This window comes from Erpetoichthys calabaricus, chromosome 6, assembly GCF_900747795.2.
Source record: "Erpetoichthys calabaricus chromosome 6, fErpCal1.3, whole genome shotgun sequence".
In the NCBI taxonomy this organism is placed as follows: Eukaryota; Metazoa; Chordata; class Cladistia; order Polypteriformes; family Polypteridae; genus Erpetoichthys; species Erpetoichthys calabaricus.
Window position 1 is genome coordinate 139,999,941 of NC_041399.2, and position 14,560 is coordinate 140,014,500.

Here is a 14,560-nt window from a genome sequence, read left to right on the forward strand (position 1 = left end):
GATGGACCGAAACATAATATCCCAGAGGTGTTCTATTGGAATTAGGTAAAGCAAGCGTGGAGGCCAATCAATGGTATCAATTCCTACATCCTCTAGGAACTGCCTGCATACTCTCGCCACACGAGACCAGGCACTGTCGTGCACTAGGAGGAACCCAGGACCCACTGCACCAGCATAGGGTCTGACAGTGGGTCCAAGGATTTCATCCCGATACCTAATGGCAGCCAAGGTGCTGTTATCTAGCCTGTAGAGGTCTGTGAATCCCTCCATGGATATGCCTCCTGTGACAAGAAGAGACACCAGACATTGCAAAGGTTTGGGGCAGCCACCCGTATACTATGTTCCTGGCTGCAAAACAAATGATGGTTACAAGTCAGAGTCCAAAACAGAACTGAATTCCAGAGGAAGGGAGTGAGGCTTTATAGGAAGTCCGGAGAAGGCGTCCCCTGGTCCGTTAGGACTTCTCTAGGGATGCTGACTCGTGCAAAGACTCCTACTAGTTCCCGTGCGATTGCTTTAGAAGTAGCTGAGCACAGGGGGACGGCCTCCGGGTATCGGGTCGCATAATCCACGAGGACCAATATATATATTTATGTCATTGGGCTGAGGGTTCTAAGGGTCCTACTATATCGACCCTTATTCAATCAAAGGGTACATTGATTAGGGGAAGAGGAACCAGAGGAGCTCGGTCCCTCCTGGGAATTTGCCGTAATTGATACTCCAGACAGGAAATGCAAAATGGCGAACCTCCTCATTGATTCCCAGCCAGAAAAATCTGAGCTTAATTCGCTCTAACATTTTTTCGGAACCTAGATGGCCTCCAAGGAGGTGGGCATGCGCCAACTCACAGACCTGCCGCCGGTAGGTTCGTAGGATTAACAGCAATTTCCGGTCCTCCCCCTCATACTCCACGACCCGATATAACAGGCCATTCTCAATTACGAAGCGAGGTCCCTGTGGCATGGGCTGATGAGTGCATTGGCCATTAATTAGAATTACTGCATTCTTCACGTATTTCAGAGAGTCATCATTCCACTGTTCTCTCTTGAAAGATGCCGGTGTCATTTTAAACTGAACTTGTAAGTCAGAGAGCGGATCTGGCGGGACATCAAGGAGCGGGGATTCCTCCTGGTCTGCCAGGGCGTGGGTGGATGACGTAGCTGTCTGCGACGGACCAGGAGCTTCCGTGTCAGCCTCGTGGCCCTCCGACTCATTCTTTGTCGGCTGGCTACACGGCGTGGAGGCAGCTGGAGATGAGTCACACTCATCTATCGCGAGGCCCAGAGGCTGTCTGGAAGTACTCAGTAGTCTACTGCATTTGTTGTCAGACCAGTCCCGCCCTAGTATCACAGGAAAAGGAGGGTTGGAATGGACCGACACGGGGAGTCTTTTAAGTATTCTCCCCTGACAGATGTAACACCAGGCGGATTTATATACACACACTTCTCCATGGATGCATCTCAGACTGGTCTTTTGTTTCATCCACTGTATCGGTAAGACATATTGGCGAGCAACGCCGGTCACGTTACTGCCGGAGTCAAACATTGCAGTGACTTTATACCCATTGTGAGCACTTCTCCGGTAGGTGAAGCCACCACGGGGTTACTAAGGGCACACAAACAATATCTGCACGTCCCCTTGCATTCCGCCTGTAACTTATCGCACATTGAAGGCCTATATAAGTCCAGGGTTAGGAAGAGGGCTGCAAAATCTTTGCTGATTCAACTCACCTAGGGCATCACCTGTTCAAAGACTTCCCTCTGGCAAACATCTGTCTGGCAAATGTGCAGTGAAAGCTAAAACATATCTTCCTAAACAGATTATTTCCACGTGCAGTTATTCTTACTAATTAGGCCTGAGCTTCATTTTAATCCTATCTCTTTATGTTCTTCTATTACCCTTGTATGCTGCAACATTATCATTTTAAATTTTATGTTCCTTTGTTTATCTTTTGTATTCTGGGCTTAAGTCAAAACTAGGAAGGCAGAAATACCAAACTTCAAAGCAAACTAACAGTTGCAAGCTGTCCTGTGCTGTGCTATCCTGGATAATAAAACAAAGTGTATGGCTCTGCAGAGAACCCATATTCCCAGAAATGGGTGGACCTCCAGTTATACTACCTAACATTCTGCTTTGATTGATGGCCATGTCTGGCTATGTTTAACACTGACTGATCTAGGTTGGTGCAGAATTCTGTAGGTGTTGAAGTCATGACACTAAGCCATTACCAGATATCCATCCATACAGTATCCAACCCACTATATCCTAACTACAGGGTCACAGGGGTCTGCTGGAGCCAATCCCAGCCAACACAGGGCTCAAGGCCGGAAACAAACCCCAGGCAGGGCGCCAGCCCACTGCTGGGCGCGCGCACACACACACACACACACACACACCCACACACCTAACCTGCATGTCTTTGGACTGTGGGAGGAAACTGGAGCACCCAGAGGAAACTCATGCAGACACAGGGAGAACATGCAAACTCCACACTGGGAGGAGTCAGGAAGCGAACCTGGGTCTCCTAACTGCAAGGCAACAGTGCTACCACTGCACCACCATGCCACCTTTAATAATATGGTTATGTTTATTTATACTGTTTGTGCACTTAAGTTGATTGAATCTGTTCCTTGTTTTTTGTGGGTGGAACCCCTAGCAGTAGGGTCATCATGACGTCAGTGTTGTGGGACCTCCATCAACCTTTATATTTAGATTGAGGATTGGCCCCATTACCAGATATAAAAATATAATATTTTTACTTTTGGAGATTGTGTGACACACTCAGAGTTTTTTAGCTTATATGTTCTCTTTTATTGTGTTTCACTTCTGGAACTGGAAAACTCAATCCACACCAGGGTGTGGACAGTAATATCTAAGTTAAGAATATCGAATGTTCTATGCTAATCCATTTTCAAAAAGACAGACTAAAAAACACTGTAGGTCTTTGAGTGTTCTAGAGGATTTGGATGTAATGGGTTGGGTTGGTTCCATGCTCCCTGTCTGCTTCTGGGAGCATCTTCAACCCATGACTCTCAATAGTCATAACTGAGATGAGCTGGTCAAATGAGGGCACATACATATAACAAGGGGTAGATGAATCAGCAGCTCAGTGCTTTTATTAAAATCCATCAGAAAGAAAAAACAGCTTTCAGATAAATAGTGCTATGCTACAAATTAATCTTCTTAAATAAATAAATAGTACATAACAAAAATCCTTGTTCAAGTGGACATCAACATCTTCTCTGTTTATCCTAAATGGGATCTTGTATTAGAGGAGATGTCCAACCAACAGGCACAGCCAACCTTCTTGTACAGGCTCGGTTTCCTGCTATTCATGGCTCCCCAGCCTTCCTTTACTCCTTCAACTCCCATTATCTCTGCTCTGCCTTATGCGGGAGCAAGGATCATGTCACTCCACACTCCCAGGAAACACTCAGTGGGACTGACTCTCTGCAGCCCGAGTGTCTGCCTTACACTCTCCCCCTGGCTGCCTGCCTTCTATCCTCTGCACCAGCTTCTCCCTACTCTGCCACGTTCAGTCTCTCTCCTCTTTAATCCTCCGTCTCCATTCTTTCCTTTCTTTTTTCTCTGACTGACCTCTTCTCCTATATTTGGCCTGCCTAATTGGGCACAAATGTGATGCAACACTCCCTCTGAATGATTCACCTGACTAATTCTCGCATTCGTATGTGCATATGTGATCAGGCAGACACCCCAACCATCCCTGGAGTGAAGTGTGCTCACACATACTCATGCCCGATTGGAAACCTGTACCTTATGGGGAGCGATTATTTATTTAAAATTCACAGAGCACCATGGACCATTTATCACATTGTACTGCAGTCTACTGTAGGTGGGCTATTTTAGACTGCCAATATTGCAGATTCTGAGACGCGAATATTCAGCCTGCAGGACTATTATATAGGGGAGTTAAGGCACAGAGGACAAATCTAATTTCTCTGTGGGTTCTAGTATATTTTTACTATTCAGTATAATTCATAATTGGGTTTTGGAAGCCCCTTCCACCTTGTCCTTAAAATTACTCACATTGCCCCAAGAAGAATAATGGGGTGGAACTATGTGGATGGCCATAACTACAGTATTTGTTTGATAAAAATTAATATTTAATAAAATATTTTTTCCTTTATCATTTACTCTAGAGAATAGTTTTCTACAAAACACGGTTACTATTAAATGAAGTAAATGCTATGTTGCAAATTTCCACAGACATTCACTATTTTCTGAATGAGTTAATGCATGATGCGGTTAATTTTGCTTTTATTTTATTACATTTATCAAATTCACCCAGGTCTGTATACCATTTGTGATTAATGCTTTCAAGCATCTGCATCTCTTGGGCACATGTTTTGGTTATATATTAGCTTCACTTTTAGTACAATTTCTACTTAAATATTGGACCTATGTTGGGACTAGTACAGACCTCATCCTTTAAAAGCCTACTTCTGATTTTACTGGAAGGAACAAGCAATTAATACAGTTCAATGAACACTCTAGTGTGATACCTTTTGCTACAGTTCTAGTCTGCCACGTTATCCTTTCCTGCTGGACGTGTCTAAATCCCATCCTTATATCATCATGAGAATGACTGTGAGACCTGCTGTTCTTTTAAAATCTAGAAAAAAATAAAACTTACTCGACAGCACAAAACTTGGGAATGCAACATAGCACTGTTTAATCAATATGGTCCTTAACCAGCAATTTATTAATTTAATCACTGTCTTTATTTAAAATGCTGTAAGTTTTCTAGTTTTGCCAGTTTATTTTTCTTCAGTGAGTAATAGAAGAAGAAGAAATTGCATTTATATTCCTTATGAAGATGAGCTTCACAAAGAATTATGTTATGTGACTAAATATTTTTAAACAATTTGAGCATCTGTGCATAATAGGGCCACCTGTATGTCAACATTATTCAATATATTTTACTATCTTTAGAAATTATAAGAAGTCTAATTTATTAAAGATAGGTCTGACACATTGTTTGCATTATCTTTAAATGCTCTGCTATCTATATACAATATGTTACTTAACTGTTACAGGCATTTTCATATATACTATAAATCATTCTTTTTAGAATGTAATAAGAAATTATAGCACCTTCAAAGTTGTAAGATATATCAATTCATTGAGAAGACCATGTTTCTATAAAGATAATCACCTAAACTTATTTCTTATCCTCTGTTGATTCTGACTCTTTTTTTCCTTTAAAGTACTGCCTCAGTTTTAACATTGCCAACAGTGTAAAATAATTTGTATAGTTGGATGTAATACTTAACATATTTGGTATTTTAGCATATTGCAAGTGTAGAAAACATTTTAGGAAATGAATATTGTTTTGTATAAACAAATAAAAATTATATGTATTATATAAATTTGTAAAGGCCAAGACCATCATATTTGGATCTGGATACTGCTATATGAATACGTTGCTACACTATATTTCCAACCTATAACAGGTTATAATTGTATAAATATTTTTCACTGCATAGGACCAGTGCCATGTCCAGGGCTGTTGCCAGGGTAAACTCCAGCCCCCATGATACTAAATTGGATTAAGTAGGTTAGAAAATGTTTTATGTTAATTTCCAAAAGGCTATTGTTCATGCTTCTTATTTTTTAACTATTGAAAATGTTCTGCTGTTATGTCTATTTTTTTGTCTGCTCTTCAAGACACCACCTTATCATATGAAAACTCAGATGTTGTAAAAGTTTTGAACCTGGGGTCTTTTGTGATTTTTTTTTTTTAAAGAAACTAAGGAAAAAGCACCATTGTGCCACAGTGCTTTCTAGGTGCAAATGTTATTGCAAATTCTCTAGTGCAGTCTAGTCTAAAAATATTTAAAATCTAATTAAAAGATAATGTAATTTCTGATTGTATAGAATTATGCCACCTCTACAAAGTTATTCAAGTGCCACTTTAAATCTTTGAAAAGCTTTTTAAAGTGGTAACAAAGAAGTGATCTGAGGCTAATGGTAAAACGTATGCTATTTAAATTCTTACTTTTCAGAATTGCTTATGAAAAAGAATAGAAAGATAAATACATTGCTCGTAGAATAGAAAGTCTTAATTGTCACTGGAGAAAAAAAAAATACAACGAAAATACAATTTGGTCCATGCATTCAAAGATCTATAATGGCGACCAGAGGGCAACAGTTGAAACAGGTGGTGACCAGGGTATGAAGGATCCTTAATGATGTTGGTGAGTCTTGTGAGATAGCAGGAGCAGGCAATATCTTCCAGGGAATGCAGACAACAGCCTGTGATTTTTTTTTTTTGGTGCTGTTTTTGACTTTCTGGAGAGCCCTCTTTTCTGTTTCCATGCATCCAGTGTACCATGCTGTGATACAGCATGCCAGGATGATCTCGACGATTAAACACTAAAAAGCCAACAATATCTTTTGCTCCAAGTTGTTTTTCCTGAGCACTCTGACTGACTCTGTGAGAGTGCAGTCTCTGTTGCACTTATCTGACCATTACTGTGATGTTCTCAGACAAGGAAACGTTCTCTGAGATGTGTGTTCCAAGGAATTTGAAGGTGTGCACCCTTTCCACATAGTCTCCGTTGATGTAGAGTGAAACCGGAATGAGTCCAGAATGAGTTCCTTGGGTTTTGTGGTATTCACTTTTATCTTATTCACTGGACACCATTCTGTCAGATTCTGGACCTCGACTCTGTAGGGTGACTCATCTCATTCTGATATGAGTTCTATTACAGTAGTGTCATCTGCAAACTTAATTGATAGTATTTGTGGGATGGGTAGGGTTGCAGTCATACAGTATGCGTACAGAAAGTAAAGTAATGGACTCGACGCACAGCCTCGTGGAAATCCTGTGCTAAGCAGAAGGGAAGATAGATGAGAGCTGAGTTTAACTCTTTGTGGGCGGTTTGCCAGAAAGTCCTTAATCCAAGTACAGGTGGAGGAGGGGAGGCCTAAATCTGTCAGCTTGCTTACCAATATGTCAGGGATTATTGTATTAAATGCTGAACTGTAGTCTATGAAGAATAGCCTTACATAGTCTCTGGTCTACATGGCTCACTGCAGCATGTAAAGTGGTAGCAATGGCATCTTCTGTGGACCTGTTTGATCTGTAAGTAAACTGATGATAATCAAAAGTGGATGGGAGGCAGAATTTAATGTGCTATAAAACCAATCTCTTGAAGCACTTCATTACTACTGGTGTGAGAGTAACCAGTCTATAATCATTTAAGCTCCTGGTACCTATATTTTTAGGGACAAGGATGATGAAGTGATGATTGATGATTTTAGGCAGGGTGACTAATGCCAAAGAGGGATTAAAAATAATTTTTAAGACCCTGGCAAGCTGGTCAGCACTTGCTTTGAGTATCTCTCCAGATACTCCATCCGGGCCAGTGGCCTTCCTTGGGTTCACCATCCTGAGCACTTGTTTCACCTCATATTCTTGCGAGTAAGTGTGTGGGTGCTGGTGTTGTCAGTGTGCTTATGTTGGACTTCCTCACCTTAAACCTGGCAACGAAATGGTTCCTCTGCCAGCGAGGTATTTGAGCCAAAAGACCTGTGGTTGCTGCCCTTGTAGTTTGTAATGTGTTGAATTTCTTGCCACCATCGCCGTAGGTTGTCCTTTCTGAGGTGGTCTTGTATTTTCCTCTTATAGGCATCTTTGGCTTCTTTGATACCTCTCCTCAGGTATTGTATAAACCCTGTCACCTGACCTGAAGGCAGTGTTGCATTTTAGGAACATCACAAATGAAATGAGACCAAAGGTTATGAAATAAATCTTCCAAATGCAGTAATTGACAAAAATATACCATGACTTCACAGTGCCAGTTACATATTTGACTAATGTCTTTATCCAACGTTACTGACAACTTTTTTTTTTTTGTTTGATATAATACAACTGGTTACATTTCTTTTGGTTTTCTAATTGGAATACAGGCAGGTTTAGTGACTTGTGCATGGTCACACAGTGTCAGTAGTGGGATTTGAACCCACAACTTCAGGACTTGAAGTCCAAAGCCTTAACCACTACACAACACTGCCTGCTAGTTGGTGGGAGGCACAGTACTCTGTAAACAGGAAAACATTTTCACTTTTTAAAGCACCGTGGACTTAGTTTTGGGTAATTGTGCACTGCAATTTAATTGGTGAAGTGGGAATGTTATGTACATATGTGTAGCTTATAAGAGTCTCAGATTCTAATAGGGTTCCAAATGTTTTATCTCAGTGATGAAAATAAAAATGTTAGGCAGCAATCGACCACAGAGATGAACATTTCACAATCTGTAAGCTGTAGACACATACAATCTGAATTCTTTTCTAAAAATAAAGTGTTACTTTAATAAAGACACCTTGAAACACAAAATACCAGGCTATTCTGTATCTTTATGAAAGAGAACATAAGACAAGTAGCTGCTGGTCTGTCCCTACCCATGTCTCTGAAGTACATATTAAGCACATTGAGAAATGTGTCTTTTAATCTAGCTCAGAGCAAAGCAGGAACAGTCAAATTAGTAAGAATTTGCAATTTTTGTAACACACATAGCAATATTTTTACTGTCCTGTTTTAGTTTCACAACTGAAGAAAGGCACTAGGTACACTTAAAATGGATTTCACTCTGCCAAGAGCTGCTTATTAGATGACTATGATTTATAGATTACAGAAGCAAGATGCAGTAGCAATTAAATCAAAATTATTTTCATTAATTTATCAGGAAGAGTATGGCAAAAAAGAGTGAGTTTGAAGGACAAACTTCAAAACATCTGGACAGAAAGGTAAGAAATGAAAATGTAATAAAGTGTAACTCCCAACAGAATGCCTTGCTAATTTTTTCCATATTTACCAAATAAAAGTAATTTTTCTTTGAATACTATACCTCAGCATAAACAAATGGGGCATCAAATGGGAAGCAAACTTGCCCATGTTTTATAGCTTGAACAGAAGCTGGTCCACATCGGTACAGCCCTAAGAAATAACAGAAAAAAAAACAGCAGTGTCTTTTACCCAATTTACATTATATGTACACTTTAGTTACAGCATCATTAAATTATACATTTTATATGTGTTGGAACACTCATCAATTTGAGCCAAAACTAACAACTGATTTGGTAAAAATGCATAATTGAAGGGGCAAAACAAATTGAGGGGTGGCACGGTGGTGCAGTGGTAGCGCTGCTGCACTTCCCGGGTCCTCCCTGCGTGGAGTTTGCATTTTGTCTGCATGGGTTTCCTCCCACAGTCCAAAGACATGCAGGTTAGGTGGATTGGCCATTCTAAATTGACCCGTGTGTGTGTGTGTGTGTGCGTGTGTGTGTGTGTGTGTGTGTGTCCTGTGGTGGGTTGGCACCCTGCCCAGGATTGGTTCCTGCCTTGTGCCCTGTGTTGGCTTGGATTGGCTCCAGCAGACCCCCGTGACCCTTTGTTCGGATTCAGCGGGTTGGAAAATGGATGGATGGATGGATGGAAAATAGATGGATGGATGGATAACAATTAGGTTGAAAGATAGTTACCATTTCATTAGCAGAATTGCTCAAATTCATTTTTAGAATGGCATCCACTGATAAACTCAGGGACTTTCTAATAAATTGTTTGTTTCTCCATAAACAGCCTTACACTACCCATAGTAAATCTGATGAAAGGTTAATGACATCTGATAAAAGTTTTCTTATTTTCTTACTAACTAATGTGAATACCTGAAATTATCATGATGTTTTATTGACCGTGTATAGTCTCATGCCTTGTAAAGATATACTGTGAGCCTGGACTAACAAAAATGCCTCTTCTCTCAGGTGGCATTATTTAACATTGCAGCCCTGCACATAATAGTGTAATATTTCCCTACATTTAAATTCATGTCTCTGATTCCTATTTATATTTGTGTCTCTGATTCAGAGATTTTTGTGGTTGAAACATTAACATCTGCAGTAACTGACACTGCATGCACATGAACTGTTTGTGGGGAATAGCGGTTTGAAAGCTTTGTGAATAAGCTCAGTCATCTTATACATTTTGTTCCATTCTGACTTAAAATCCAAGCTATACAGCTTTCAGATTTGGTGGTGGGAAAAATGTGCTACTAAGAGTTCAAATTACAACCAAAATTGATCAAATCAGTATTAAAATGGGAGTGGTCCATTTAGATATTGTAGAGCAAAGTGTTCATTGCTTATACTGCTAGACTTTTTAGTGCCACACAGCGATTGTTAAGATAGCAGATTTATCAGGGATCCAGACTTCCGGCTGAACCAAACCCTCACTTGCACTCACATTACCTTTACCTAGTTGAACTGACATCTTTGCAGATGCCCCTTCAGACCAGAAGGCCAAAAATGAACACCAAGTACAAATAAAGTGACATCTGTGATGGAGAAAATAATGCACCTATGAGAAGGCACTTGTTCTACTTTTAAAACAAAGTCGCAGAAGCCATAAAAAACAGAGGGAATAATGCCATTGATAGATCCTGTTGATTTTTTACCATTTGGATGAACACGACAGTATAAGTGGACTTCTTGCATCTTATGCTGATGACTTTATTTGGATTAGCTCAAAAGACTTTGCAGAAACTGTAATTCCACTTTTAAAAACTAGGCATGGGCATGAGGAATATAATAACTTTTGTTATGTTGGAATAGAAATGAACTCTTCTGGTGGATATATACACTTACAGCAGGAACATTAGATTAAAAAAATCAAAAATCATTTGTCCTATTCCAACAGACTCTTAAAGGGCAAATGACTCTAAAACATGAAGAGCCACGTATAAACACAGAAACTGATTGCCTGAAATCAAAAATAGGTCCAATTTTATGAGTTGCTTAGTAGATTAGGCCAGATGTGATGTCTGATGTCTGCAGCTTTGCATCCAACAAAAAGTATGCTACAGTACAAAGCCTCCACAAGACAAACTAAGCAGCAAGGAAACTGAAATCAGAACATTGACTTGATGACTTTTTGAAACTGGCCCTGTTTAGGCCTTTTTTTGATGTGAGGGAGGTAAATTCTCACCAACCATCTGGCAATCTAAAAAGATAAAAAAGATTGTTCACAGCACTCATGCAGGAAAGACACTTTTCTTGACACAAGATATCAGCAATGTAATCTTTCCTGCAACTCTGTTCTCAGAATTATACAAAGGTGTTACAGAATTACAGACAAATACATTCTGCCCATCGCACGTGTCATTGACAACAATTCACTTGTCAATGCCATCATGTCTACCAAAGTAGTAAAAAGAATGAGACTGGACATCAGTAGTACAAAGGAACTCTTAACAATCAGAAGGACAGATCACATCCTTTGGTCAGATATGAAAAAAGCAGTTGTCTGCCTGCCTAACCAAAAATGGTGCATCTACCTTAATGTTACTGAAAGCTTTACGTGATCGTATATGGCAAATGTATGAGTGACTTTGCACTTTTTCTTTGGGCCAAAAACATTGCATAAGATTGTGTGCTTTAAACAAAGTTTGTCATACAGCCAGTTCTGTTTTGATTTCAGAGCTAACACACATAGTGTAACTGAAATAGAAATGTCACCTACAATGAAAATTTCTGACAAAAGATACTCAGTTTGCATTATACTTATAATAGATAGTCCTCCAAACATTCCTGAATACTTTTTGAGTAGCTGAGCCCCTCAGCATGCCCTTAACACATACAGTACTAAAAAAGCTGAGACATTGTATTTAAAAAGTCTACCTCAAACCAGTCTTCTTTTTTTTGTTAAACCTGGATCCCAGAGTTTGCATCTAATCCAATTTAAACTATAGTTTCTGACATTATAATTTGGTTTGGGCCAATTCAAAACACTTAAACAATTTTCTTTATGCTAAAAATAATATTCTCTGTAATGGTCACATTGGATCATAACTTTGACTTTAATGCGACTTTTGACATCATTAGCTGGAAATGTCTTTATGTTGATTTAAGTTGAATTAACTGGATCCTGCTGTTCCCAGGTGTGTTCTTACCTCACTTGCCACATGTAGTCATTTCATTTTGACAGAAAATGGCAGTTCTTCTCTCCTGCCGTGCATAATATCACATTTTTCTCAGGGTCACCTTATTCAACAATAAACTTTTATGTTCCTAGTGTATGTTAATAATAACCAAATCTCAATAATATGATAATTAGTTATTGGTACCTTTTTGTAGTTATGATATGAATACTAGCAAATAAAAGTGCATTTAACAAAATTCATTGGCATTGGAGTGTTGATTTTTTCTATTTATGATGAAGCTATTGGTATAGTGGTAGCAGTTTACGTATCAGCAGTTATAGCCCCATAGATGTTTTCAGTGATAGTTTTAATCTGTTAAAACCCTTAAATGTCACTTTTTTATTCCCTTGGTTTACACCCATCTGTTTCAATTACTTAAGCAGACACTCTAGCCTTTTTTGTTAATGTGTAACTGCATTCTTCTTAATAGACTTGCTACCTGTGTCTGCTCAGAAATTCACACAGGGTGATGCCCTCTGATCTTAGTGATTCATTCTTTCTGGAATGGCAGCAAGACTCAAACTTTAACTTGAATTTTCTCTTCACTGTCAACTGGTGTCTCAATATACTGTATTATATATTTTAAATTTTACCCCTTTTCTCAGGTTGGGCTGGAGAGGGAGGGTTGGGTTCGGTTGTATCGTATGTTTACTTATTGTTTTATCCTGTTATTTTCATCACCAAAAAAAAAGCCCCTTCAGCCTATAGCATACTACTTCAAACTAGCTTTGCCTCACCTTACTCCACTGCGAGTTATTCTGAGTTTTGACACCATTTGTCTCTTCTCAGAGTAATGCACTTACACAATAAATAATAGCACTGTGAAATGTAACATTTCCTGGTTATAGCACAATCGTGCACATAGCTCACAGAAATAAAACTAAGAAAACTTTTTACCATCACTTGTTTCTTGTGGAGTTGCATCCACAACTTGCCACCCTCCAAATCCTGTAGGAAGATCTGGTCTAGTCATCCAACACTCATTCCAACAATGGTAATTCCTATTAATAAAAAATGTAAATAAGTCAGAGTAATTTGATGCAAGAAATTGACAGAAGGGTTTTCCAAGGAAGAGGCAACAAATAGCAAATTTAATAATGCATTATCCATAAGGGGTGAATCAATACAGACTAGCTAGGCATGAGGCATTGCTATGCATTGCTTACTAATTATCTTGATAAACCCCTAGTGGATAATTGATCGGATTCAACTTGCTGGCAAAATATTTAAAGAGCCAGAGAGAAATTTAATGACATTTTTCCAAATGATTATGCATCTTCAATGCTTCTGCTAAAATACAGTATACACAGGGTTTTTTTCAGCACCAGAGACAGCTAAAATTGCTTATATGTGCTTCAGGTTTGTTACAAAATGCATTTCAGTAAGGTGGTGCTAAATGTAACTATTGGTGACCAGTACAAAATGAATACTGTTTAATATATGCTATTTTTCTAAAACCATCCCACGTTCTTGTTTTACAGTTTAGAGCTATGTATTTATACCTGAAACATCAATGGGATTACTCAAACAAACACAATAAATAAGAAGTGTACATTGAAGCAGAAGCTTTTTAGTTAAAGTCCTGCATCCCACCCACTAGATGAGTAGTTCTCAACCGGGGGATGCACCACAATAGGAGGCCTCAGTAAACTTCCAGGGAGGCTGCAGGGTGACTGAAAACAATGATAAAATAGCAGCAAAATACTCAAATCACTAAAAATCAAGCTATAGCAGCAGGGTCAGTTCTTTCAAATCTAGATCGCTTCATCAACATCCAAAATATTGTATCAACTCGGCTATACTATCACACCTTAATGAACAGTTTTTTCTTGATTAACCTAAACATTCGTTGACTTGCATGTCTTCCTTTCCTTTACCCACAAATAAGTCACTCCAACATGTTATATAAAGCTCATAACTGACGACTGTCAGTTTTAATGCTAGTTTCATATATAGATTTTATCCATACAATTTAAGAAGGATGACACTTCCACCTAGTATTAAAATACACCTCATGCCCATTCACAATTATCTGCTCTGTACAGTAGTTAGAATGGGTACAGAACCCAAGAAGAAATAGTGAAAAGATGATGACATGCCATACTGCCATAAAGAAATTTTGTGTTTCAGAATGGTGCCAAAAGAGGAGATGCAGCTCAGCATGCTCGACTTTTGCCACTCCTCTCACTTTTAAAAGCTTTCATGGCTGGCTGTCTTGCCACAGCCCTACATGATTCTTTTATCTTTCCCACTGACTATTGATGTACATTGAGAGATGTTGTGTTTTCATTTCCACTTGTGTTAAATGTGCTATTGCTGATGGAACTGAAATGAGAGGATAATTAAATAGTTACTGTGATTAAGTGATGGAAAAAAATGTTTGCAGCAACTAATTCTGCATTCTAAAAATGACTTTTGATTTTTTCTAAAAAAATCATTATCATTTTATGCATAAATTAACAAATATTCCTTAAGCTAAATGAGTAGTGAAAATATCTGCAGTGTCAAATTCTGTATATTGATAATTGCTGGTTATTATTTATCCCTAAAAATAACAACTT

At 38.8% G+C, this 14,560-nt stretch overlaps 1 protein-coding gene across 4 annotated transcripts in view; it reads right to left on the reverse strand.

The window, feature by feature from the left end:
- LOC114653566 (coagulation factor XIII A chain-like) overlaps window positions 1-14,560 on the reverse strand; it is a 252,900-nt gene that overhangs the window by 108,384 nt on the left and 129,956 nt on the right. For all 4 annotated transcript variants that reach the window (XM_051929077.1, XM_051929078.1, XM_028803954.2 and 1 more), the window contains 2 exons: window positions 12,897-13,000; window positions 8,874-8,962 (listed from right to left, as the gene is read on the reverse strand). In XM_051929077.1, the coding sequence (XP_051785037.1) occupies window positions 8,874-8,962; window positions 12,897-13,000 (193 nt within the window). The remainder of the gene's footprint in view (window positions 1-8,873; window positions 8,963-12,896; window positions 13,001-14,560) is intronic.